We start from the raw sequence: 27,500 nt of genomic DNA, 5'->3' as shown, positions 1-27,500 counted from the left end.
GTCCCCCCGTGTCAGGATGATGACTTTGCTCACGACGGCCATTGCAGAGGCTTTCGGGAGCAATTTTTGGGTTTTTCGGTGTTGATCAGTGGCGCCGGAAAAGGAGCTTTAGTCCGCTGAACTATTTCAACGGCGAGGCGGCATCAGCTGCTCCCGTGAACGGGAAACGTAGTCACCTCTCGAGTGAGTGTGAGACGTCTGGATTCACACCCTCCCCCCGGAGCAAACAAGCTTTTATTGAATTTATTTCGCACCAGATCGACCAACAAAGGCTCAGCTATTGAAAACTATTGAAAAAAATATACACTTTAAGTGCCAATTTCTAGAGATTTTCATTTAAATAAATGTCGGGTAAGTCACTGTTTTTCGCCGAATGAGGTAACACAAAGGTGACTGAGGCTATGGCCTCGCATTTGCGGTATTATGAGTATTAAGAACGGGCCGTCGGTGGCCACTTTCCCACCGTGCACTCACATGCAATTAGCGCTTTTTGTCGCAGGCGCCGCCAAAAACAACAAAACAAAAAATCTTCGGGATTTCCACTTTTTATTTCGCGCTCAGATTTCATCAAAAGGCAAAAACCACCCGACTGTGGTCCTTGCTGTCTTTTTTTTTTTTTTTTTGCTGGAAAAGCGATCCTCATTACTGTGTACTGTAAAAACTATCCACAAACGCGAACACATAAATACACGCACGCACGCACGCACGCACACATACACACACACACACACACACACACACACACGCACACACGCACACATGCACACACTGTGTCTGCCGTAACAAGGCGGTGCAGACGTGCATAATCAAGCCCGTCCCCCCGGAGACGCTGTGATTGCTGCCATCGCCTGTCAGGTCTCCTGCGCTGCCGTGGGAGGAAACTTTGTGAGGAGCTCCGCCTGACAGCGCCGCGCTCACCTTGACCCGTCCTGTGACGTCACCAGGCGCCTTCGCTCGCTCTTTTAAATATTTAAGGGAAATGACAAGTGACACCCCCCCCCCATCCATCTCTTCACACATCGCTCTCTTCCAAGAAATGATTTCATGTCCACATAGGAAATGGGAAACAGTTGTACGAGAGAAGGAGTAACAAAGGTGTAATAAGCAGTGTAATAATATTGTAATAAGAACTGTAATAATAGTGTTATAAGCAGTGCAGTAAAAGTGTATTATTTGTGTAATAAAAGTGTTTTATTAGTGTAATAATAGTGTAATAATAGTGTAATAATGGTGTGATCGCATGTCGTGCGGAGGAGCGAAACCACACTAAACTGTCCAAACAAATGATCACTGTGTTTGTGCGTTATAAGACGTTGCACTTCAGCCGCCACTCATTTCGCTCGCACACAGATCACAGATATTGCTTAATACACCTTTAATGTCATTTTGTTCAAGGTTGCATAAAAACACAGGTCGGTTCGGTGAAAGCTCGTCATAATTCTCTGCTCGCAGTCGTTGGGAACAGAGAACCCTGACTCCCGCGCACCCTTTGTCATTTTCCAGGAGATATCGTTTTCCTCTCTGGTCTCTATATTTTCCTCCTTCTTCATGCAAAAGGAATATTAATGGGATCAATAAGTTTAATACGTTTTTCCAATATTTTTTTTCAACTCAACGCTGTGCGTACAATATTTTCAGCATTAAATGACACCCAACACATATTTGAAGTCAGTATCATCTTCCCATGTTTCAAAAACACGGGAAGATGATATGGGAGGAACACGGCTGCACTGCGGCTGCACCCTGCTCCGAGCTACAGAATGGCTCAAATGCAGAGGACACATGTTGTCTATACTACTACTAATACTACTACTACTTCTTCTTGTACAATGATAATAAGGAGATATTCTATTGTGTACATATACAACAATCGTATAATACATAGGCTAGATATTGCATGATGCAATAATAATTGTCATACATTGTAAAAGTATAGACATATATTTTCCAGGACAATATTATATTCAGTAATATATTAAAAATATTTGTGCATAATAGAAAGAAATAGGTGCAGCTTTATAATGTTGTCAGTCCTTCCATAGACACATTGTTTTACACAGATTCAACACGTGTTTGTCGCTCAGGTTGCTCTCTGCACTGAAGGTTAAAATGTAGAAAATAATGTTATTAATTTATATGCATTTAAAAAGCTTCTTGGACATAATGGAGACGTGGCGGTTCGCACCAACCATGTAATAGGATCTTCAAGCAATTAGCGTGTTCTATGAATGCGGGTGTGTGTGTGTTCCTCTCGCACTGATCCAGCTGCATGCTGGTACATGTGTTCTCACGTGTGTGGTATGAATTCGTCCGTGTGTCAGTGCGTGGGATTCGCTTTTCCCTCTGCGTCTGGGGTCGTGCATTAACATCTCCTTGTTACTTTACTCGGAACGCGTAATTATTCCATTCCTTATTCAACTCATCTTCCCCAGCAGATGAAAGGACTTTTTCCCCACTTCCCACTCGCAACAGTACATGAAAAAAAAAAAAAAGAATGTATTTCTTTATTTTCAAATATTTGAAAGCTGAAATGACCATAATAGCCGCCCTACCTCATAGGTTTGAGTATTGTGCTATAAAGTTAACCCTTTAGATTCTGCTGGCTTGACCGGTACCAGTTAAACCCGGTACAGATGGCGATTTCTCGCCGTCCGTAAAAAGCCGGCAAACACCTCCCGCAGCTGAAGTCTGGTGGGCGCTCCGTCCGCATCGGTCCTTTGGTCGGCGGAACCCGTGGCTTGGGAGACCCGGTCCGAACGAGGTCGCCGCCCGTCCGTCTCGCAGTCTGTGGGGGAAAGCAGTTTGTCACGGCTGACGCGGGTCTGGAGGCCCAGAAGTCGCAGATCTGTCACTCAGCCTCGTGGCCGGAGGTCGAAGGTCACGGGAAAAAAAAAATCTGGGCTTACTTTGACTCGATTCCCGCAAGGCGCACGCAATGGAAGGCGATCGTATTGTCGGGGAAATTGATGATCCAAACATTTTTACTTTTAAAAACAGTATTATATTTTGCATCGCCGTATAAATCCATAAACTATATGGTAAACTACTGATCTGTATGGGCTTCTGACGAAATATGCAGATATCATTACATGTCATACCAGGTGGTATATTGTGTATAATGCCATAGGATTATCTTCACATTTACATGTATTTATTTAAGAATGTTGTCAAGTAATTGAGAGATTGAATTCCGACTGCGTGGTGCAGCTCCGCAACGAACCTTGAGAGGAGGGGGGGGGGAGAGATCAAATGGAAAATTTCCCCTTTCGCAATCAATTATGTATCACATTAACCACTACACCATCTGAGTGTCTTTGGCCGTAAATCATGTCTATTTAAATCCCGCGCCGCGAATTAAAAGGTCAAAAAATAAAAATAAAAATAAATCCACATTTCAAGGAGCGGTTGAGTCCCCGACGGGGGCAGGGACGCGCTTGTCGCAGCTGTCGGGGGCTGAAAAGAAGCCTGAGAGCTGCGAGCGTTCAGGTGAGGGGAAAGGGTGGAGGTCATCGGGTCGTCAAACAGCGGAGGGATTAGGTTTCTCGTTCAGGTTGACACATGAACCCCATTCAAACTCTGAAGAGAACTCAACACACGCCCCGCCCCGCTCGCCGGCCCTGTTGTGTGTTCTGCTGTTACTTTAAGTACTTACCTTTCCATCCCTCCCTCACTCATCGCCTGAACTAGTTCAACAAAAGGGAAAGCGTGTGCGTGTGCGTGTGCGTGTGCGTGTGCGTGTACGTGTGCCTGTGCCTGTGCGTGTGCCTGTGCCTGTGCCTGTGCCTGTGCGTGTGCCTGTGCGTGTGCGTGTGCGTGTGCGTGTGCTTGTGTGTGTGTGTGTGTTCAAACGGAGTCAGGCTGGCCTACAGCATACATGGTTGCTGTATGTATTCAAATCCATGCCAAGGCCAGACGATAACGGCTGCCCGGTTGTCCCGGGCAACCAGGCAGCCATTGTCAACCAGCATTGTTAGGTCCATTGCCAACCATCTCTCGCGCTCCGGTTGCCCCGTTGTCAACCACTTTCCATATTTCAAAAAAAGAATAAGCCCAGTTCACCTAATCTGTATGTTTAGAGATTCCCTCAGTGGAAAATGCCGCATTTATTTAGTCAAAAATAGCGAAATAAGTAGGAATATTGAAATATGGGTTATAATTACATCGGATCATTATCAATTGACAAGTTTAAAATGATAAAAATGCCCTGGTCCATGGATTTTTGGGAAAAAAAAACTGTCCCCACAAGAAACTATTTAACTATTTAAAACGCTTACACTCCGGGCCAGTAGGGGGCGGTAATATATCAGAAAACGTGACGTCAAACCAGGGCCGCTGTTTGGGGCCGGGGGAGGGGGGCAATAAACAGAACATTTTCTCAGGAGCAGTCCCTGAGGGGCCGCCCAAGCTGCCGCCAGAAGAACTGTTGTATTGGACGTACACAGAGGAAACCCTTATTACTACTATATATACTGGATGATTTATAGGTAAATCATCCTCAGAAAGATCCTTTGCAGCAATAAAAACACCTTTCCCTGGATGGAAGGACCTGCACAAAAACATCCAGTTTTTACTAAATCAAGTCCCGATGCGGCAACGGGACACAGGTGGTTTTTGTACCGGTTCGGAACGGGACAGTCCCTTAACTCAGTCGCGTTTAGAAATGTACTTCCATGCAAGTAGGAAACAGGTAAAATAAACAGACCTGAAATAAAAACTCGGGAAAGACGCCGCGGGGCTGCGCGCCCGGCGCAGCGACGCCGGCAGCGCCTTCGCCGCAGTTCTCTGAGCGAGCTGCACGTTTCGCCTCAAATGCAAAGTGTTTGCAGACAGCACTCCCGCTGTTTTCCTTGTCAGCCGAATGCGGGTCGCGGCGGCTCTGCACTCAGCGTCTTTAAGGAGCTTAAAACACAACAAACCGGAGAGGATGAGCCGAGCGACGAGGAGGAGACAGCGCTGGCGAGCGAGAGGGGGCGGCGGGGGGGCGTGGCCGCGTGGGCGCTGCAGCGGTGTGTGTGTGTGTGTGTGTGTGTGTGTCGACTCGCTGTCGGAGAGAAGACAGAGGGAGGAAGCGCAGCTGTGCTTTCAATGCATATTATTATATTATTTTAAATGATACAGTTCTGTTTACAAGGGTATATTGAGGGGGTCGAGTCTCTGTTTTTCCCAGGAAGGGAAATTGTATTTTATTTATTTTCCGCCACCGTGGAACAGGAGGAGCAGGAGCGGGATTGAGCTTCTCCATAACATTCACACGCGGCGCTGTGTGGGCGCCGTTCCTAAAGTTGTGGAAACTTTTAATGGGGACACGGAGAACGGCAGCACGGGCGTCGGCCGTCGAGAAGTTTTCACCTCTCCACACAAATAGGAAAACACCGTTTGGGGATATCTCTGCCCCGGAAGGCGTCCCCCAAAAGCTTTGTCTCCAGTTCCGGAGACGCCGTTTGCGTGAGGATGGGGCCAAAACGCGGAGAAATTGCTGTTTTCATAAATATCCATATAAATGTGGACCGGGCCCTAAAATCAGCACCGGGCCTTGAATTCAGCACCGAGCCTTGAAGTCAACACCGGGCCTTGAATTCAGCACCGAGCCTTGAATTCAGCACCGGGCCTTGAATTCAGCACCGAGCCTTGAAGTCAGCACCGGGCCTTGAAGTCAGCACCGGGCCTTGAAGTCAGCACCGAGCCTTGAAGTCAGCACCGGGCCTTGAAGTCAGCACCGGGCCTTGAAGTCAGCACCGGGCCTTGAAGTCAGCACCGGGCCTTGAAGTCAGCACCGGGCCTTGCGTCTGTGTATACGTATGTGTACATGTATATATGGAAATGATGTGTGTGTTGCATATGTGTGTGTATGCATGTTGTTTATGTTTGCGTGCATGTAGTGTGTGTGTGTGTGTGTGTGTGTGTGTGTGTGTGTGTGTGTGTGTGTGTGTGTGTGTGTGTGTGTGTGCATGTGGTGTGTGTGTGTGTGTGTGTGTGTGTTCCCACGTGTGTGTGTGTGTGTGGTGTGCGTGTGTGTGTGTGTGTGTGTGTGTGTGTGTGTGTGCGCGTGTGTGTACGCGTGTGTGTTTAATGTGTGTGCATGCATGTAGATATGTGTGCGCTGCATGTGATGTGTGTTTGTGTGAGTGTGTGCATGCATGTGGTGTGTGTCCGTGTGTGTGCGTGCATGTGCTGCGTGTGCGTGCGGTGCGTGCGTGTCCAGGTGTTGATCCTGGAACAGGAGGCCGTGGCTTCCCTCCCCACAATGGGGAGGTGCCTCCCGCCGCCTCCACCCCGGGGCCACAATCCGCCCTAAAAATAGCCCACGCCACAATGCGCCCTCCACTCCTCCTCCTCTCCTTTATCCTTTCATCCACGCCGCTCACCTCGTCTCCTGTCCTCCGCTCCCTTGTTCTGCCGGTCTCTGAAATGCAGAGCAGGGTGAGAGTGGAAAGGATCTCGGGGAAAGAGGAGCACTTCCGACTGAAATGGTTGAGCGTTACGCTCTTCCAGGGGCACGACCGAGATGAAGTTGTAGATGAAGGTCCGTTAGTGCAGCGCTGGCGCATTGAGCAATTTGCATAACGAGCGTGAAGCCTTTTCGCCGGCCGTCTAGACGCTGACTCCACCGTTCCCTTTCATCGCGCGGTGCATTTTCCTGTGTTCATTGTTTACTTGGACTTTTAATGGGCGGTTTTGTCATTTTCAGCCCGGGCCTCATTAAAACGGTTTTCGAACGTTCCATGTGGTTTGAATGCAGTCCTCAAAACTTTGTGAGAACTCCCTCTTCCCAAAAGGAGATTCAACGTGTTTTCACGGCTTAAACGTTTGCCCCATTGACTTGCATGTAACAGGGTGAGAAGCCGGGGCGGCGTGGTAAGGAGTTCACCGAGATTTTGTCATAAATTGTTATGAAATGATAGGAACCGACATAAAAATAAATAGAGAACCCATCCTTTGATTTGCCGGCTTGGGGTGGAAATTCACGTCCTTTTATTTTTGTTCAAATCGATTTTTTTTTCAAAACCCGCCATAAAATACATAAAAAAAATAAAAATGAAATTGTTCAGGAACCGATGTGGAAGTCAAGGTTTGGGTAATCCTCGCCACGCGGAGGGTGATGGACACGTTAAAGGGTGGAGGTGGTTGGGCTTATCTCCGCCCCGAGCGCTCTTTTGGGGGTGGAGGCGCTCCGTAATTCCATTAGCAGCGGCCGGGCAGATTACCAATGCCGCCAGATTAGCTCACCCCAAATCCACCCCCTGAGAAGGATCGGTGCTCGGCAGGAGAGCGAGAGGGACGGAGAGGTCTGGAAAGGCCAGCGTACACACACACACACACACGCACGCGCGCGCACGCACGCACGCACGCACGCACGCACACACACACACACACACACACATACACACACACACACACACGCACACACTCCCACTCTATCTCACGCACAAGCAGGTATGCACAAACACACATCTAAATAGTGTGTACTAGTAATAGTAATGATGTACTTACTGTATTGTTTACACACATACACACACACACGCACGCACGCACGCACGCACACACACACACACACACACACACACACACACTCGCACACACACACACACACACAAGGAAGGGGTTTTGTTTCCTAAGCTGCTTTAAGCTACCTAAGCCTCTTATCTGTGTCTTTATGTAATTAGTCTTGGTGAAACAAAGCCTGTGGTAATTAATCATCACAGTGTTTCTAACGATGTGTCACCTTTGTCGCTGCAGCTCTCAAAAGCTTTTCCTCTGCAGGACGCAGCGTCTGGCTGGAGCCGCCGCCGCCGCGATATTTTAATTGTCTTTTTGTTCGTTTTATGTCACTTTCATAGTATAACTTTATAGCAGTATAATAATACATGATATAACCTTATAGCAGTATAAAGGTTATACACAGTATAACCTTATAACAGTATAATAATGCATAGTATAAGCTTACATCAGTGTAATAATACACATTATAAGCTTATAACAGTATAATAATACATAGTATAAGCTAACATCAGGGTACTAATACATAGTATAAGCTTACATCAGTGTACTAATACATAGTATAAGCTAATAACAGTATATTAATACACAGTATAACCTTATAACAGTATAATAATACATAGTATAACCTTATAACAGTATAATAATACATAGTATAAGCTTACATCAGTGTACTAATACATAGTATAAGCTAATAATGGTATAATAATACAGAGTATAAGCTTACGTCAGTGTACTAATACATAGTATAAGCTTACATCAGTGTACTTATAAATAGTATAAGCTAATAACAGTATAATAATACATAGTATAACCTTATAACAGTATAATAATACAGAGTATAAGCTTACATCAGTGTACTAATACATAGTATAAGCTTACATCAGTGTAATATTAGATAGATAGGCTTACATCAGTGTAATAATACATAGTATAACCGTATAACAGTATAATAATAGATAGTATAAGCTTACATCAGTGTAATAATACATAGTATAAGCTTATAACAGCGTAATAATCCTTAGAGAGCTTTCTATTGATATTGAACATTGGAGCATTGCAATTCAGGTAACAATATTTTCTTTTTCTAGCACTGACTTTAAGTCTGTACACATATTCGTGGAATCTAAAAGTGTAACAACATTTTTGGGGTTGGCTCAAATAAACAGATGAATATGTAATAATTGGGACGGCTCTAGCCATGAAAAAAAACAGTATTTAAGGTGGCCCTGTTGAGCTGGCCGGCAACTATGTAGCTTAATACTGGAGGCCTTTCACATCTCCTTCAGACCCATAGTGTGATGCGGGTGTGGATGTCCACTGACGGTGAGTGGACTGTGTGCGTGTGTGTGTGTGTGTGTGTGCTTGTGTGTGAGTCAGCGGAGATGTTGATATAGCTCTCCTCCAGACCAGTGGAGTGTGTGCTAACTTTACTTAATCCCCTCGAGTCCCCCAAACACATTGACTCGCACATTTTTAATGCAGAGGATTCAGCCTCTGCATCCACGTATGTGTATGTGCATGAGTGTGTGTGTGTGTGTGTGTGTGTGTGTGTGTGTGTGTGTGTGCGTGCGTGCGTGCGTGCGTGTGTGCATGTTAGTGCAAGAGCAAGGATTACAGTCACACAGACATTCTCTCTTTTTGTGGCACGGTAAGCCTTAGAGTGCGACACACACACACACACACACAAAAAGCTGGATTTATTCCATCTTTGCGTTCTCCCTTCACCTCTGAACTGAGATCAGTGTCGGATCCACACTGCAGCCTCTCTGGCCGCGCTGAAGTGGCGGACGGGGAGGTCAGACCCAGAGACGGAGAGAAAACGAAAGAGAGAGAGAGAGAGAGAGAGAGAGAGAGAGAGAGAGAGCGAGCTCCGTACGTCATTACATCAATGATTCACATATTGTCAGTGGGCCGTGTGGAGGAAACCTTAAAATGTGACGATAACACTCACTCAGTATTCCTGCCGGGAGCGGAGCGCCGACTGAACTACACCTCCGTGCGCCGCCCGTGTTCCATTTTGTCGGAAAACAAATATGTCCCCCCTTTTTTTTTTTTTTTTTTTTTTTTTTTCCGAAAGAGCAAATTGAGGCACAAGCACTTCCTCCTGTCTCAGAAGCCGCACGGGAACAGCGTTTGTTTGGGGGAGATTGAGATGCTCATTTCACCGAAAACGCAAATACATTTCCATGGAAGTTGTTCCCTAATCAGTGGTTTTTAAACTCGGCAAGAAAACAAGAAAAGTCACTCGAGCGAAAATCCATCCAACGTAATATTTAAAATTGGATCAGAAACAAACACCTGCACTTCCGATGGCACCAGCACCATCGCCACGAATCTTTCAGTGCTCATTTGACGACTGATTGCTTTGGGCTTTGCAGCCACCGAGGTCGCGCAACCTCCCAAATTTTTGCGCTTCGGGGGATTCAAGATGGACGCTCGCAGAAGATCGTGCAACGTGGTCTGCAGGTCCGATCTGCACCATCCGTCCGTGCACGACCACAGCGACAACCAGACGGAGTTCAAATCACGGGAGGAGGGAGTTGGACTCTTTTAATACCTCGGGAAAATCAACACGATATATATATATATATAAATATTAAAAAAAAAACCTGCACTGACGACAATAAACGCCGGCCGTTTGAAAAAAGTCATGAAGCCGATTTGGGGATGTCAGCAGCGTAGTTCAGGGGGCGGAACTCGAGACTCGTCCTCCTCCTAAAACGGGGAGTCCCGGCCCGACGGAGGTCGAAGTCTCCGCAGCCGCCCAGGGAGGGGTTGGCGCGTAACGGTTTGGTGTGAAATAGCGCCCAAACATACTTTGATGTTCTAAGTTATTGTGGATTCTTATCGTCAGGCGGGTGCTTCTATATTCCATCCGCTCTCCCTGCCTGACGGTGGGAGGGATTCAGGCACCGACAACCTTGTGCTGGAAGCCACACGTTGTTGCAGGGTGGGCTGGGTCATTTCATAGAGGTGGTTTTTGAAAAAGTCCTTTGTCTGCGACGGGGTTGCCCTTTACCAACGGACGGTGGGGTTCAGAAGACACTTCGGTACGGTGTCATCGTGATGGGTAATGTGTGAGTCTGCGCAGCATCTCGAAATATTGCTGGAAAACCGCAAGAAGAGCTTTTCTTCCCGGGTAAATTGGGCCGGTCGGTTCACTCCATTTCACTGGAGTCTTGGCAGGACAGCAAAATAAATATTAGACTAAGTAAGTAAATTGGCAAATTTGACTCTTAAAATAGATCTCTGTATACCTCTACCTGCCTCCCTCCCTGTGCTCACCTGCAGTGATGACAGATGGAGGCAGCGCCGCCACCTGAGAGCAGATCAATCATTATGGGATGTTTCACTATTTATCCAGAACCTTCAGAGGACCACGTTCCTCTTTATTAGAGAGAGAGAGGGGAATACACCCACACACGCACACAAACAAACACACACACATGCACTCTCACACACACACACACACACACACACACACACACACACACACACACACGCGCGCGCGCATGCGCACACATACACACGTATGCACACAGACACACACCCACGCATGCACACACACACACACACACACAGGACACACACACACACACATACATCATGCACACACACACAAAGATGAACACACACATACACACACACAAGCACGTTTTTTGTGTGACTTGGTATTTTACACACACACAAACACACACACACACAGCAAGGAATCTTCTCTTTCTGTTTGCACAAACCAATACACACAGGCAGACACACAGAAACACACTTAATCTCTTACTCTCTTACATGTGCACAGAGAACATGGAATCTCTGTTTATACACACACAGACACACACACACACAGACGCACACACACACACACACACACACAGATCAGCTGCAGCCAGTATTGTCGCAGATTAGAATTAAATGGAATGCACATGACCATTACACTGACAATAATGAGAACGATGCTCAAGGTGATGAGGATGAGGAGAAGGGAGAGGAGGAGGACGAAGAAGAGGGTGATGGGGAGCAGTAGGAGGAGGGGGATGAGAGGGAGGAGGAAGAGGAGGAGGATGAGAAGAAGAAGAAGAAGAAGAAGAAGAAGAAGGAGAAGAAGGAGAATCTTTAATTGTCACACAGCATACCGCAACACATGCATTCATGCAGTGACAGCAACCAACACACACACACACACACACACACACACACACACACACGTGATGTGGCCTCTGCATTTGACCCATCCTGGCTTGTCCTTCCTCTCGGAGGGGGGGGGGGGGGGGCAGCCAGGGGCAGTGGGCAGCATTCGACGACGCCCCCGGGGACCTGGCACCAAATGTCCATCGCTGGTCAGACCATGACGTGCACATGTTTTGGGTGGAGGTCCTTACTGACGTCACACGGAGGAAACCCCATGTGAGCACGGGGAGAACCTGCAGACCCCACGCAGGAAGGACCCTGACCGGGAGATAACCCGCCGGAGGAGGAAGGAGGAAGAGGAGGAAGGGTTATTATGGTGATGTGACGGAGGCTTTGGCGGCGACTCCGGCGTTAATAACGAGGAAGGGGAAAAAAACGGAATGAAGATGATGAACGAGGAGGGTGGTGAAAGGATATTGGGGAAAAAGAGAGAGAAGTGGGTCAACGTCATGAGTGAATCAGCGCTCTCAGGATTCAGGTGAAGCAGCGCGAGGGGAACGTCTCCTTGCTCCTCCACACACCACGACCCAGCGCGCACGGGATGGGGCGTCGCCGGGTACCGAGATAACATGATGTCATTCACCCATCCTCACCCATTCTCTCTCTCTCTCTCTCGCTCTCTCTCTAGTCTGCTGTTTTGTGGTTCACAAGCGCTGCCATGAGTTCGTCACCTTCTGCTGCCCCGGAGCCGACAAGGGACCGGACACAGATGTAAGTTTTAAGAACTTTTGATTTTCAATCGGTGCCCTCTGATGTTTGTCCAAATCACACACACACACACACACGCGCGCAAACTTCAATTGAACTTTGATCTGGACCCAAACTGATTCTGTCAGGAGGCTACGAGTGTATTCATGCATGTGCATAATACTGTGTGGAGCAGGCACACAAATCATACACACACACACACACACACACACACACACACACACACACACACACACACACACACACACACACACACACACACACACACACACACACACACAGGATGAGCACCTGTTTTGCACTCTTGGTGTTACTTGCACAAACACAATGAAGCAATTAGAGTCTGTTTGTGTCGACACTCCGACTTCATTAGACTGAAAGACTCACTCACGAAAGCGCCCTCCCTTCGCCAATTAACACACACAGACGCACGCACGCACACACACACACACACGCACACACGCACACACACACACACACACACACACACACACACACACACACACACACACACACACACACGCAGCTGAATCCCTTCCTCCTTTCTGTGACTTAGCAGTCGTATGAAGTTGAATTACCCACTCTGCTCGTGTTGTTCGTATAGAGCTGATCTGCTTGAGGGCGGCTTCGCACGAATCCATTGTTTTCAATATAAAAATACCTCAAACTCCTCGGCAAAAGCCGCGAGCGCACCGCATGCCGCGTGACCTGGAATTACCACTCGGCCACAGCTTCCGTCACAACATCCTGCCCGTGCAGCGACCCCGCCCCCCTGCGTCGACACGGGGGGAGGGGCTGGGATACCTGGCTGCCGTACCACCTGTCCAGCCGGTAGCACGTAGATTCCAACAGATGGAACAACACCCGGAGGAAATTGAAGCTCCGGGCTAAATGTCCCAAAACAGTGTTTTAAGTCATGCAGTGCTGACTCTTACTGCACCTGCAAGGCGGATCGTTCTGTTATTAATAAAAACATATTGCTCGGTCCTGGAGCGAGGTTTCCAACGGCCCGGATAAACAATCAGCGCAAAGTCATTTCAGCTCTTTGTGCGCGTGAATCGCTCGTTTATAGGCTGTCATACCAGGCAGGGACAGGAAGGTCTGTGTGGAGTCCCGGTTGCTTTTGGCTGTTGCAGGCGCGACCCTCCCGGCACCTCCCGCGGCGCTTTGCGAGCCTCCGTGCTGCTCCCGGAAAAAAAGGAAGAGACGAGAGAGGCGGGCGGGGGGCGAGAGAGAGAGGGAAAACATGGCCGACGTGGTGTGGCTCCATGTCTAAATGCCGCCCGCCCCTTCCTCCCCGTAACGTTGAAATATTCGGTCAAGCGTTCGGGGAATCCATCCGTCACACCGCGACGCCCAGCGCCTCAGGAGAAGGCAGGGGAAAGCGGTCCAGGGAGTGCGAGGGAGTCTCGCAGTGCAGCCCTTTGTAATTTGCGTAAATGAGCCACTAAAGGCCACTAATCCGTGGCGGGCCGTCGCCACGGGCGTGGAAATGGGTTTCTGGGACGTCTGGGAATTAAAGATGGAGGAGAAATGTGCTGCTGCCCGGTCACCGGTTCCCCCGTCCCCGCGCTCAACTGGACAAAACAACCAGACTGAGATAAATAGATAATGAGGTCATAACGGAATCAGTTTGAGAACGCCCTTCCTCTATGATAGCTTTGAATAAATGAAGGAGGAGAGGAAGGAAAGTGGGAAGGAAGGAGGAAAGGAAGGAAGGAAAACTGGACGGACCCACGGAAAAAAGGGGGGAGATGGACGAGAGGATGAAGGTACGGCAGGAAGTCCAGTTGGGTGTGGACGGCAGCAGATGGTTCCTGTTCTTTGAAATGGACTCTGGGCGAGTGTCAGTGACTCGACATCCCTCCATCTCTCCATCCATCCATCCATCCATCCCCCGTCCATCCAGCATACATCCCTCGTCCCTCCATCTGTCCCTCTATCGCTCCTTCCCTCCTTCCCTCGATCCCTTCCTCCCATCATTCATCTGGGCCCCCTTCCCTTTTCCATCCCTCCCTACCTCCATCCCTCAATCGCTCCTTCCAGCCCTCCCTCCTTCCTGCCATACCTCCATCCATCCATCCTTCCTCGCCATCCCTCCTTCCTGCCACCCCTCCATCCATCCTTCCCTCCATCCCTCCTTCCTGCCACCCCTCCATCCATCCTTCCCTCCATCCCTCCTTCCTGTCATTCATCTATGCCACTCACAGTAATCTGCAGCGGAGGGGAAAGAAAAGAGGGACGCTGACATCAATATTTTCGTTTTTGTTAAATGTTCCTTCCCCCTCCTGTCTCACTCTCTCTGTCTCTCTCTCCCTCTCAGTGTTTTTCAATCACGGTATAATGCACAGGCGCATACTGTATTCTATTATTACTCAGAAGGGTGGCTCTGTGACTGGAACCAGTGAATGAAGGTGACTCACAGCAAACAGCGTGTTTCACAACCCGGTTCAAAGCGCCAGTCGCCAAGGAAACTCACAAAGGCTCCAACGGAAAAGACTCCTTTCTTCCCTCCTTTCTTTCCTCCGTTTTTTTTTTTTTTTGTTTGTTTGTTTTTTTTGTTGTTGTTTTTTTCCTCTTCTGTGATATAGCTTATTTTTAGTGGCAGATTGCATCAGCCCGGCACGGAGATTACACCTTACATGAGTGTATTTCAGCTGCAGCCTCGTTGCAAATCCTCTTTGCAACCATCTGTCTTGTGCTCTGTTTGTGAGGAGCGCCGCTGCAGAGGTTCGGGGGCGAGCCGGTTATGCGCCCGACCCATGATATGGCATCCGGTGTTCCTCATTCTTTCCGTTATCTGACTTATTTTGGCTGATGTGGGAAGCATGCCCACCTCACTACTCTCTGAAAAGGTAGAGTTGTATACTCTGGATCAACAGCTACAGCCTGGTACGGAAATAAAATACTCCTCAGCGCCAGTGGGCCGGAAATGAAATGAAAAGATTGCACAGTGAGAGCCAACGGGGTCATCGAATTGTCTTTTTGTTAAATTATATATAAATATTAATATGAATAGTTTTATTCTAACGCGGTGGAGCAGCCTGTGAGAGCAGCTCCCAGCTTTTCATCTCTTTGCACCTTTTTCGCCTTTTTATGTGAATTATTTCATCTTTCTTTCCTAGTTCCATTCGTTTTAGGTTAGCCTCGTCCTTTTTAGTCAAGTTGGTTTTTTAAGTTTGTTTGCACGCGTCAAATTAAAAAGGTAAAGGATGCCACTGAGGTTCATGGTAAACAAAATGTAAATGTGGCTGAAAAAAAAAGGAAAAACAAAATAAACAACTATTTCACATTTAGTGATAAAATGCACGTTATCATCCTTAAATTTAGACTACAAAACAAATAAACAGATAAGAGATAAACAGATAGACGGATAGATAGATAGATAGATAGATAGATAGATAGATAGATTGATAGATAGATAGATAGATAGATAGATAGATAGATAGATAGATAGATAGATAGATAGATAGATAGATAGATAGATAGATAGAATAAATTGGCTGTAATACAAAGTAATAAGAATAAAAATAGAAAAAAGAAAATACTAACTCAACCTAAAAAAAATGCTGAAAATGAGCTGTACGAATGGCTCACGATAGTTTACTTTCCTCAGAACCGGAGCCTGACGTTTTGGCTACACATTCTGAGGTCACTGCAGAAGTTGTTTTCGGTTTCGGGAATAGAAGTTTGGTGAATTTCTTCGATTACCGGTACTTTTTCCGAGTAAACCGTTGTATCGGCCACTCATCTCGATTTCCACAGTTCTTCCTGTGATTCTGTTCTTCTTTTGCCAAGAAAAGAAGTTGATGTTTGAGGAGAATTGAGGAGAATGCTCCAAAAAAAACCTAAGAAAACAACAACCTGGTGGGAACCTTTTATTCACATGTTCACACGGGAGAGGTTTTTTAAGTGGCGATATAGATGTGGACCATTTTCCTCATGACGGCTCACATTCTTTACATTTGTAATGCAGTCTATTTTTTGTTGGTTTCGGAAAATAAGAACAATATGGTGAGAAGCCTTCCTTAAATTTGCTTTTACAAAGATATATGGTGGAGTTCAAGGTGAATTGGGGACTGAAGTGGAGCGTCACACATCTCTGTTCCCTGCACTGGACACATCGGTCGGCTTTTTATATTTCATATGTGATCCACCGCAGACTTAATGCTATGACTTGTTAATGACAAGGGTGTGGCAAACTGTGATTCTGAGATAATCACCTTCAAAGTTTTACCCACACCAGCTTCATTCAGCCAGCTCCCACGATGCAAATGTGGTTGGCGGACAAACAAAGCCTCATGGCTACTTAACATACTGCTGAATGGGCCAATAACGAACAGCGTTGAACAGCTCAACAACACACAACTAATTTTGTTTTTTAAAAAGCTTTTATTTAACAGTAAGAATATACATGTTTTATAAAAGTGGAATTATTTTGAAGTTTAAAAGTACGGACAACACAACAAAATGTAGAGTCTATCAATATTATGAGTATTATGAATCTGTCGCCAACTTCGACGGACTTCATCACGCCATCACCTTCTTCCGTTGTAACAACAGCTGGCGTTATCGTCGGTCTCCTCTGGTGGCTCTTGAAAATATTCCGTTTTAATCGTCACATTATGGTTGAAATCCGCTGTTTGAAATGTTCTCCAAGTCCGGAGTAATTATCAGATTCAGCTTCGCCGCCGTTCTCCGCGTCGCCGTCGGAGAACTGACTATCATAGCGGAAAATGAAGTCCAGGACTAGCTCCTAACACTTACTTGGATCGATGGCACTGGTCAGATTAAGATCCGAGATATGACCCAGAGCTTCTTCCACCCGCTTCGCGTTATCCATAATGATACGGAGAAGAAAGTTTTCACAGACAAGTGAGACCGAAACACCCCCATGCTGCGCTTTAACGGTCTGTCTACAGAAGTGACGTAGGTACGTGACGCGTTTCTTCTTCTTCTCTTCTTCTTCTTCTTCTTCTTCTTCTTCTTCTTCTTCTTCGCAGTGGCTCCGTGTGTGTAAAAGTAGTACGATTTAAAGGTTGAATTCTATAAAAACGGTTTCACATTGTGACTTCACATCACATGGAATATGGAGGAATGATCTTCACCTGGACGTTCGCTTTAAAGGAAACCATCGATCGGTGTTATTCAGTTTTATTCAGCGTCTCGGTAAGTGAACTGCGTTTCCCCGTGGAATCGAACGGGAATATTTAACTCCACGGTTTAACATTTTTTTACTCTTTGTAAATTGAACTCGGTTTTGAAAATACGTTGAGAGATAAAAAAAACAAAAAAAACCCACAAACGAACACGAATCTGGGTACATCTCAATTTCCTTCAACAAAGGTTTTTTTCAACTTATTTGGCTGCTCCCGGCGATTTAAGAAATGCGCGAGATGGCGGCTTTTGCTGCGGTGGGTCACATATTATAAGTGACTTCACTCCATTCTTCCCTCTGACACTGGATGCGATTTACTTTTTCTATTTATTATTTATCACAACACATGAAAGTACAGTCATTGCTTCTTTGGTGCCATGGCGACGCCTTGACAGGTACAAAGCTGCTGCAAAAACACAGCAGTCCTCCATTCGGCTCCTCTCCTCTCCTCTGCAGGTTGTTGTGACAACTTGAAGTTTTCTCTTCTCTCCTCCAATGCTTTTTAAAGCATCATAGCGGTCCTTGAAATTCAGGTTTTACACTAAAATTCAAGTAACTTCATTCATTTCATTGTATTTGTTCTTTCCATGAGAAGGTGGAGGCACCGTTGCTTTAACGCAAAACACAGCCACGCTGACCAAAATGTGCCATTGCTCTTGTAAACTGCCTTTACACTTTGTTTGTCCCTTTTTTTTTATCCTTTTCGAAAAATGATTTCCACGTCCGTGCCCTTTTCCTCCTATTTTGCCACAGCGGCAAAAGTAATTCAATCAGAGGAGGACGCTCTGTTCACGAACCCTGCCAACACGTGAAAAATTGCTTTGCAGCCTTTACTCTCTTCACCCGACCCAGTGCGTCTGGCAATGATGACGGTGAGGACGATGATGATGATGATGATGATGATGAGGGTGGTGATCTTAGCCCTCCATCTGTTTGCTCCACACATTTATGGGAGAATTCACAAAAGGATTGCGCGGCTTTTGCGGCCGCTAAACTTGTGCAAATTAGCGAAAATGGAAGCCTCTAATATCACAAAGCACCTGCAAACGGGGAAATGCACTGCGAACTGCCCTGCCACGCAAATTGCGTCTCGGTGTGCCGGTGATATTTGCATGTATTTAAATTTGGTATTATTCATACATTTGCTGCTAAATTGGCCCCTTTCAATGCGAATGAGTCTCATTGCAAAAAACGACCAATTCGCCAATAGCCACACGCAGTTAGAGTGGCATTATTACCGTCTGCAGAGACCTGGTGGTAACAGCGCAGGGACCAAAAAATTGGGTCACCGGTGCCTGCGTGATCAGACGCCTGTCATTGGAATTTGAAAATGAGGGACATTGGTGGAAGGCGTGTAATTGCAATCAGACGCAAAACAAGTGCAAATTGCACTGGGCAGAAAAACTTTATGGGCGTCTTATCATTATCGCAATACCTTTCGCGAAATCAGACGCTGAGACGCAGATAGGGGGCCCAAATTGATGCGCCATTCCTGATGCTGTCAGCGGCCGCAATCCATTCTTTGTGAATTTGCCCCTAAGTGTGATGGCAACATTAGTGTACGGTATGTCTCTGGCAGAGATAGTAGCGTCTTGCACCATTAGCCTGCCGCTACCGAGCCATTACCCTGCCGCCGCTGAGCCGTAACCCACGGCAACAGCTGGATGAGCAAGCTAGCTCGGCCTGCCACAGACACAATGTCAAATCACCCCACGTGAATGCCAAAGCGCACGGAGCAGATTACATCCAAACACGTGCGGCGGCGGGGGGAGCAGGGGAGCGAGGGTCCCGCGGAGGTCAGGTCGTCGACTTGATGCGAGCTGGGGGCGGGGTTGGGGTCGGGGGGGTCGGGGGGGGAGGGGGTTGCGGTCAGGCTGCGAGATGAGTGTTTTTTTTCAACATCTGACTCTGTGTCATAAGCCCAGAATAACAGCCCGGCCGTTGGATTAAAAACAGTCGGTTGAAATTATGTAATCGGAGTAGCAGACGGCTCCTCTCTATTCAGCGGGACCACGCGGCGTTACTTTACCCTAAGCAGATGTCCCAACGCCGGGACAGGAGAAAGCCAACTAATGGCTCACAATCAATGAGGGAAAAAAAAACATATAAATATGTTTTTAATTAATTTAATACGTTTTCTCGTCCCTGTTTTCCAGCAGTGGCGTCATTAGGTGTTGGAATCCAGGGCTTCGCCACCGATTGTTTTATGCATAGCCCCTCGATCTAAAATAGCTCTGCAGGGCCGCCTCTGCGCCCTGATCACTCGCTCTCTGATGGTACCAGCTGTGCCCATGACCCGCCAAAACAGTGTGTTTTTATTTTAAATGTAGGTTTTTTAATTTTTACTCCGTTTCCTTATGGAGCAAAACAAGCACGGTGCGTGATGTGGACACGATCTCCGTCCATTTTGTCATGTTTGTGTTTGTGATTTTAGTGCCCTAGGCCTGAAGGAATAGTGCACTGAGTTACAACATTGAACTACAGCATTAAAATTCATTAAACAACAACCTTAAACTAGACACTAGGCCTTTTAAGATCACTCTGACAAAAGATGGATAAGCGGCTTTTTGGGCAAACTTTGTTAGCTGCAGACATTCTATTGTACACATATTATCCATGTGATGATCCATAAACTCATTGACTGCGTATGAATTCCGTTGCAGAAAACCAATATGTCTATTATCAGAAACGCATAAACTACACAAACTCACAGGTGCTCCAACTGCCTCTGCTCAGCCACTGAAAAATGATTACACAACCAGGTTATTTAATTACGGATATCAAATTGCTGACTGCAGTTATTGGCCTGTTGCCTGATCGAATAAGCCGGGGTGTTATTTTTTAATGAATTTCGGGGCTTGGCGGTGATGCGCCAGTTGCGTCCCGCTGTCCCCAGCCGGGGATGATCCCAGTGTGGCCGAAAATAGGAGCAATGTGATCCGCCTTGAAGTGTCAGGGGGGAAGCGGGTCCCCCCATCTGCGACACATCTGATGATAAAGCAGAAGCCAAGCGATGAGGTGGTTCTGTTTGGCTTCCACCGCTAGCACCACTCAGACATTCAGTCGAATATCCCTGTACAGTATTAGCACATGGCTTTATTTTATTTTGTGCATTTTGGGTGTCATGATAGTAAGACTCAACGGATTTGCTGAGGGACCCCATTCAGTAAGGACTGACCCCTTATAATTGTTATTGTTTGGATTATTATTACAATTATTCCCCTTGGCACTTATCGGGCTAAAAGTGTCTGGAACAGGACAACTGCTGCAGCTACACGGTTGAGGTGTCGTTCGAACCGGGACGTCACAGACATGTCCTGGTTTGAATTTCATCCAAATCGATCCGCATACGGAGAAGGAATTAGTGAAAAACCGATGAAATTTGACTGGAAGTAGCCGACCATTTGTGCGTCATGGACACACCAATGTCGGAAAATCTCCTGTCGGGTGGTGGAGCGAGATGGCTCTGTGGAGTAAGACGCTTTGTGATATCATCATCCAATTCGCTATAAATGTGCAGGTTGTGGCTACGAACGTCCATTCGCACCATGTGAGCTACGTAGTGTGGACTCGCTCTGTCGTGGTTGCAAAGTGGTGTGTGTGTGTGTGTGTGTGTGTGTGTGTGTGTGTGTGTGTGTGGTCTTACCTGCTTGACGTCGGCGGGGCTTTTTGTTTGATATTTTATTCTTTTGCCATTTTTGTAAATATAAACACATTCTGTTCCATATAACCCCGTGCTGTGTCCCTCCTGCGGCACTGGAGCCAGTCATAACACACAAACGACGGGAGTCCAAAACATACGGTTGTGTCCTCACACATGGAGTTCGCTTGTAGCTCCAGACGCAACGGGTCTGAATCGTGTCCGTTTTATTTTAGTCCCAAAAGTTAAAAAAAGTTGATGAAACGTCTCTGAGGGACATGCCGTGTTGGATCTGTTTGATTGGAAGCGTGTTGCTGGGGACTTCCACAGTGAAGTGAAATACTTCCACAGAGATACCGTGAGGCAGGACTCTGTGGACCACAGGAAGTAGACAGGGACCTGACAGGAAGTAGACACGTCTGTCATAACATGCAACAAGTGTGACCTTGTATTAGTAATTCTGCGTGTCACCAGGGCTGGAAAACCCAAGTCACCGCGTCATTGCGTGAGTCGATGCTGCATTCAATGGAAACTCGGAAAATTTTACTTGTTTTAGAGTTAATGTCGATGTAAAGACGAGCGACAGCACAAACTGATGCTTTGCCATGGGAATTTGTAATTGGTATCGATAGTACACCCCTTGTATTGCTGCCTGCAGCTATATTTATTATTATTATTATTATTATTATTATTATTATTATTATTATTATTATTATTATTATTATTATTATTGTTGTTGTTATCATTATTATTATAAATTCAGATTCAGGATCTCATACTGTGAATAACATATTCCTATATCTTTACTGCTACAGTAGGGCTGGGTCGGTCCGAATGGATCGGGTATCAAAAGAACGCCTGATTTCAAAACTCAGTGGTAAGCCATAGCATCGTCTGTGGATTACACTAAAAGTTGTTTATCCTGGTGTTCACTAGAAACAGCAAATCCAGCTGAAACAAGTGCCCGCACATCGAGTTCCACGTTAATGTCGTCGATCTCTTCCGTATCAATGACAAAAATAAAAATAACTTCTACTGTCTGACAATTATTTAAAGGTTAAATATTTTTTTTCTAAAACCATTTTATTTGTTTATTTATTTATTTTAGAATTTTATTTTTTTTTCTATTGAAAAAGAAAAAATATTTAATCATTTTTTAAATATCTTTTATTATCTATTTTTTAAGACTGATAATTGTTCAAACAGGCCGGTGTAGAGCAATGCGTCACTAGGGGGCGGGGGGTTGCGGACCGCACTGGGCACCAAAATGACGATGTCTACACGTGTGTCTTTAAATTGTTGTGCAGCGTTTCAGCAGAAATATATACTTTTTTATAAAAAAATATCCCTGTAGTTAGTTATACCAACAAAAACATTTCCCGTCAGCCCTGCTTACATGTACAGCATCGATATACCTATAAGGAATATTGATATCAAATGCATAATGGAGAGGGAGCAATCTCCGCTCCGCCGCGCGTCCCCGTTACCCGTTTCTCCAAACAAAACAAATAAAAACAGTGTTTTTAATTTAGATGTATTGATCCTCCTTTGTTGAACGAAACAAAAAAAAAGCGCCCTGGTCCCGTGTCCCTGACCCCGCCCCCAAGCAGCCTGCACGGATGTCAAAATGAGCATCATGAGCACACCCAAACAGAAAGATCCTGCCGCCGCCCCTGGCAGTCTGCGTGTTAACTGCTCAATTAGACACCTTAAAAAAAGCTGCACGTTTTCCGCATTTAGTTTACCAAAAGGGATGATTGGACTTTCTATAGGTTGTTTGTTTTATTCCCCAACATGACGCTGACGATTGTTGCCTGTGAGGGCGCGGTGCTGCAAAGGACAGGTTCCTCACCGCAGGCACCAAGATGCACCATCCAGTTCGAATTCTCGAACTGGATTCGCCGAATTCTCCGAGACTGTTGGGTTTTTTTTTTTATGCGATCTCGGTCGGTGTCGTAATAGTGTTGAATTTCAAGCCGGCGAGTTGTAAACAAGTCGTGCTTCTGCTGGATGCGTGATGACACGGGAGGAATACAACCCTGACAATTACATGAAAGTGCACCAGCCCACTCTCAGTCATCGCTTTGCTTTCAGGAAAAAAAACACATTTTAATAGGTGTTGTTATGTAATACTGTGTGTGTGTGTGTGTGTGTGTGTGTGTGTGTGTGTGTGTGTGTGTGTGTGTGTTTGTGTGCGTGCGTGTGTGTGTGTGTGTGTGTGTGTGTGAGTTTGTGCACTGTGTTGTTCATGCATGTTTTGCTTTGTTTTTTTGTTTTTTTTGGTGGGCGGGGTGGTGTGAACATGCGAGTTTGCATGATTTATGTGCATGTTAAGTGGTCCCCTAATGATCTCTCTTCTGCTTATTAACGATACGTCCTCATTAAAATCCACACGGTGCCAAACAACGGCACAGACTTGAAAAGGGAAACAGGAAGAGGAGAGGAGTGTTTCGGTGTTAACCAACACGCTGCCGCTGCCCGGCTTTATTGGGAGCCGCTGGGAGGCTGCAGCTGCCTGTAGCTCGCTGGTCTCAGACTTAGCCCCGTCCGACCCAGCGTCTCCAGCGCGTTTCTTAACGAGGGTGAAGACGGCTCTGCCCGCCCCCGTGGTGAACAGTGATCGGTTATTTTGGCTCGGGCGGAGCCGTTCATCTCGCTCCTCGGCGTGCCCGGCGCGCCGATTAGGCTCGAGGGCTTCGTGAAATGTTAACGAACGGGGGCGCCCCGCGGGCGGGCGGGTGTTTTCTCGCATGGATTTCTTAATGGGGGACTAATCGCCATTTGGGGCAAAACCTGCTCGGAAAAAAAAAAAACAGCCGGGGCGGGAGGATGAGCGGAGCGGAAGGGGAGGGCGGATGGCTTGGAGGAAACAATGAGGACCGACTTTTGAGGGGGGAGAAGCAGCTGAGAGCAGGTGTGCGGGTGCTGCACCATCAAGCGCCGTTCAGTTAGGAACCCGTCGCGTGCGCCCTCATGCACCCACGCCCGTTGGCTCCGCCCGTTCCCGGAGTCCCAGAGGGGGGGAGTGGGCGGTCCGTCAGCGCGCCGGCAGACTGGAGTTCGTAGGGGAACGCCGGCGGCCGGAGTAGGGTGGAGGAAAAGCCAGTATACGGGGGGAGAACCAGCCACCTGGCAGTGACCCCCGCCCCCTGCCCCACCCCCAACCCCACCCGCCTCGCCCGTCGAGCGGCGCGGCCCCCAGCGCACGTCGGGTCGGAGGGAGAGGCCGAGCTGCGTTCAAAAAAAGATATCAAAATATCGATCGGTCTCGGAGGGAGAGGCGGAGAGGGTGGAGGAGCTGAGATTCATTCTGGCTTCTGTCTCCGTGCCCTTCTTCCACGGAGGGAACATCGATATGAGTTTGGACGGCGGGGAGACGGCGGCGCCTCGCGAACCTCGTAACCGCTTCACATCACAGCAAACATGTGAAAATGTCGTCAGCACAGCTCTGTGGCGGGAGGAAGAGGGCGGAGCGGGGAGAGAAGGTGTTCCGCAGCGCGGGGGGACGCGTGTGTGTCGGACCCTGGTTTTGCTGAACAACGGTGGTGGAGCTTGTGACGGAGGTGCCGTGGGGTCGCTGGCTGGTGGGCTCAGCTCGCGGCCGCTGTCGATCTCATGAAGACACGCGGCGGAACTGATTGTGACGCTCGTGCAACAGCGACACGAGGGTGCGCGCACACACACGCACACACACACACACGCACACACACACACACACGCACACATACGCACCAACACTGGCACTCACAGTGAGATCCACATGAATACATGCACACATACATGTGCTCATACACACACACACACACACACACACACACACACACACACTTTTGTCATCCAGCATTGCCCTCCTCCCACTCCCCTTACTATGTGTGTGTGTGTGTGTGTGCGTATGTGTGTGTGTGTGTGTGTGTGTGTGTGTGTGTGTGTGTGTGTGTGTGTGTGTGTGTGTGTGTGTGTGTGTGTGTGTGTGTGTGTGTGTGTGTGTGTGTTTGTGTGTATGAGCACATGCATGTGTGCATGTATTCATGTGGGTCTCACTGTGAGTGCCAGTGTTGGTGTAATGCCAAATTTTTTGTCTGTGCCTACCTCCTGCCGGGCCGTATGGTGTGTGTGTGTGTGTGTGTGTGTGTGTGTGTGTGTGTGTGTGTGTGTGTGTGTGTGTGTGTGTGTGTGTGTGTGTGTGTGTGTGTCTGTGTGTGCGTGCGTGCGTGCGTGCATGTGTGTGTGTGGGCGGCCTGCCTGCCCTTCTCTCTGCCCCTTGCATCTGCTCTGTTTTCTCACACACGGGGAGCATTTGGTCTTTCATAACATTAGTTAGTCTTCTCTCTCGCCCAAATCTCCTATCCAGTGCAATTCAATCACTGGGATTTTAACCGTCAACCCACTTTGCATAATGACAGAAATTGACTCGATAACCAGATTAATTTAGCGGCCTGCGTATTTACTTGCGCTTTGTGTACATCAGTGTGGATATTTTTTCAGTTAAATTGTGCATTTTATTATAAGATTCACTAGAGTTGGTATTTTGCAGATATTCACATAATTATAACTTTTATTCATGTCTGATGAACAGTAATTAAGTCAATTTTGTGACATGAAAATGACTGAGATAAAAAGAAAAGACGTGACAAGAGGAAAAAGTGTCACGTTCAATGTTAAATGGGGCGGGACTTGTTACTTATCGGCGGCAAATCCGCGACCAGATCCTTGAATTCCCAAGCCGGGACAGTGTGTGTGTGTGTCTGTGTGTGTGCACGCGTGCGTGAGCGCGGCGTTGGGCTCCCCAGTTATTTTTAATTACACGTCCGTATCCATCTAGCGCTGATTGCTTCCACCCGAACGAGGCTCGGTCGAGTATTTTTATCGCTTCATCCTCTGATCTGCATTTGCCTCCAAAACAGACTAAGTCTCGCAGCAATGTTATTAACGACCGTTGTTATCGGCCGCCCTCCTTTTTTTTTTTTTTTTTTTTCTGCTGCAGAGCCGGGCCACAGCCACCGCCAAGATGGGAGATTAAATGATCCATTAAATCAGTTTGTGCGTTTTTTTTGTTTTTTTTGTTCGTTTGTTTTTTTTTTTCAAACGTTGAATTCCCCGCTGCTCTCTGCTCCGCCTCGTGTTGTTGACTCGGACCCGCGCTGATCTCCTCCCGACGGGCTCGTGCCCGCCGCTTCCAGGGCTGCATTATCCAACGTCAGCCTCCGCCGTTCCTGTTCCGCGGCCCGTGCTTTTCGGTGAGGTTTTTCCCTAACTGGCTGCGACCAGTAGGAACTCTTGACATCCCCCCCGATCAATGATTCATTCTGCCATTTGTGGAGAAACCGCCTCCCCGGTGCTCGCGCCGGCGCCGGCGGGGCGAAAAACGGGGCCGCTCGCCCGCCTCCCACAGCCCCGAATGGAAACGGTGTCCAGCTGCGGGATCTGTGTCCCGCTCTCCAGCCGCCTCCGGAGGAGCCGGCGCGTGGGCTCTTTACACCCGAGGCCGAGTTTTTTTTTTAACCGTGGCGGGATCAACACGTCCGATGTCTGAATGGAGCCGGCGCATGAGCACAAGCTCATGAGGTGGGTGCAGAGCGATGAGGGTGTGGGCTCGTCTGGTACGGCCGCTGGAGGCGTTGACGGGGCGGGGACGGGGCGTCTTACCCGATTTATTAATTTTTTTTCTCTGTCGTGGCTCGACGCTCGAATTCTAGTGTAGAACATCGCGGTTATGTACCCGATATATGGAAAAGAAACAAAAACATCAAAATTATGGGCCGGGAAGCGTCATAGGGACAGTGATGAGACACCTCATCTGATGTTTGTCGGCTGATGTCGTTTTCCGCTGAACAATCAACATTCAGGGCTGAACACCAGCGCTGACTCGTGACGTTAATAATTATTCCACCGACCGATTAATACAGTTGAAAATATACTGTATATATTATTAAAAATGTAAAAAAAAAAAAAGTAATAGAAAAAAAAAGTTTGTTGCAGGCTTGATGAAAAATTGGCTTTATAATCTTTTTCTCCAATACAACTCATGGGGGCGGGCTCCCATCACGGGCTCTTTACTTCGGGCTTTGAGAAATCTCAGCGTGAACGTACGCCAACGGAAAAAAGAAGAAACTTCTCACGAGACGTGCTCGTCGGGGTCTGAGCTTGCTTCTTCTCGGTGACCCCGGTTGGGAGTTTGAAAACGATTGTTCCATAAATTGGGGAGTATTATGGGCTGACAGGGAGCTGCGTCGCCTTGATGGACGGGTCCCTCGTCCATGTTGACGCGAGGCGGCCGTGTCTCTTTGTCCCTCCCACCCTCGGTTG

At 47.4% G+C, this 27,500-nt stretch overlaps 1 protein-coding gene across 2 annotated transcripts in view; it reads left to right on the top strand.

Moving 5' to 3' along the window:
• Positions 1 to 27,500, top strand: part of prkcab (protein kinase C, alpha, b) — a gene marked incomplete at both ends in the record, with an annotated part of 139,348 nt that overhangs the window by 40,334 nt on the left and 71,514 nt on the right. For both annotated transcript variants that reach the window (XM_080009514.1, XM_080009513.1), the window contains one exon: positions 12,317 to 12,399. In XM_080009514.1, the coding sequence (XP_079865640.1) occupies positions 12,317 to 12,399 (83 nt within the window). The remainder of the gene's footprint in view (positions 1 to 12,316; positions 12,400 to 27,500) is intronic.

Source organism: Zeus faber (assembly GCF_960531495.2).
Source record: "Zeus faber genome assembly, chromosome: 11".
Classification (NCBI taxonomy): domain Eukaryota; kingdom Metazoa; phylum Chordata; class Actinopteri; order Zeiformes; family Zeidae; genus Zeus; species Zeus faber.
Note: the sequence above shows the minus strand (reverse complement) of the source record. Positions and strands in the feature narration are given on the sequence as shown.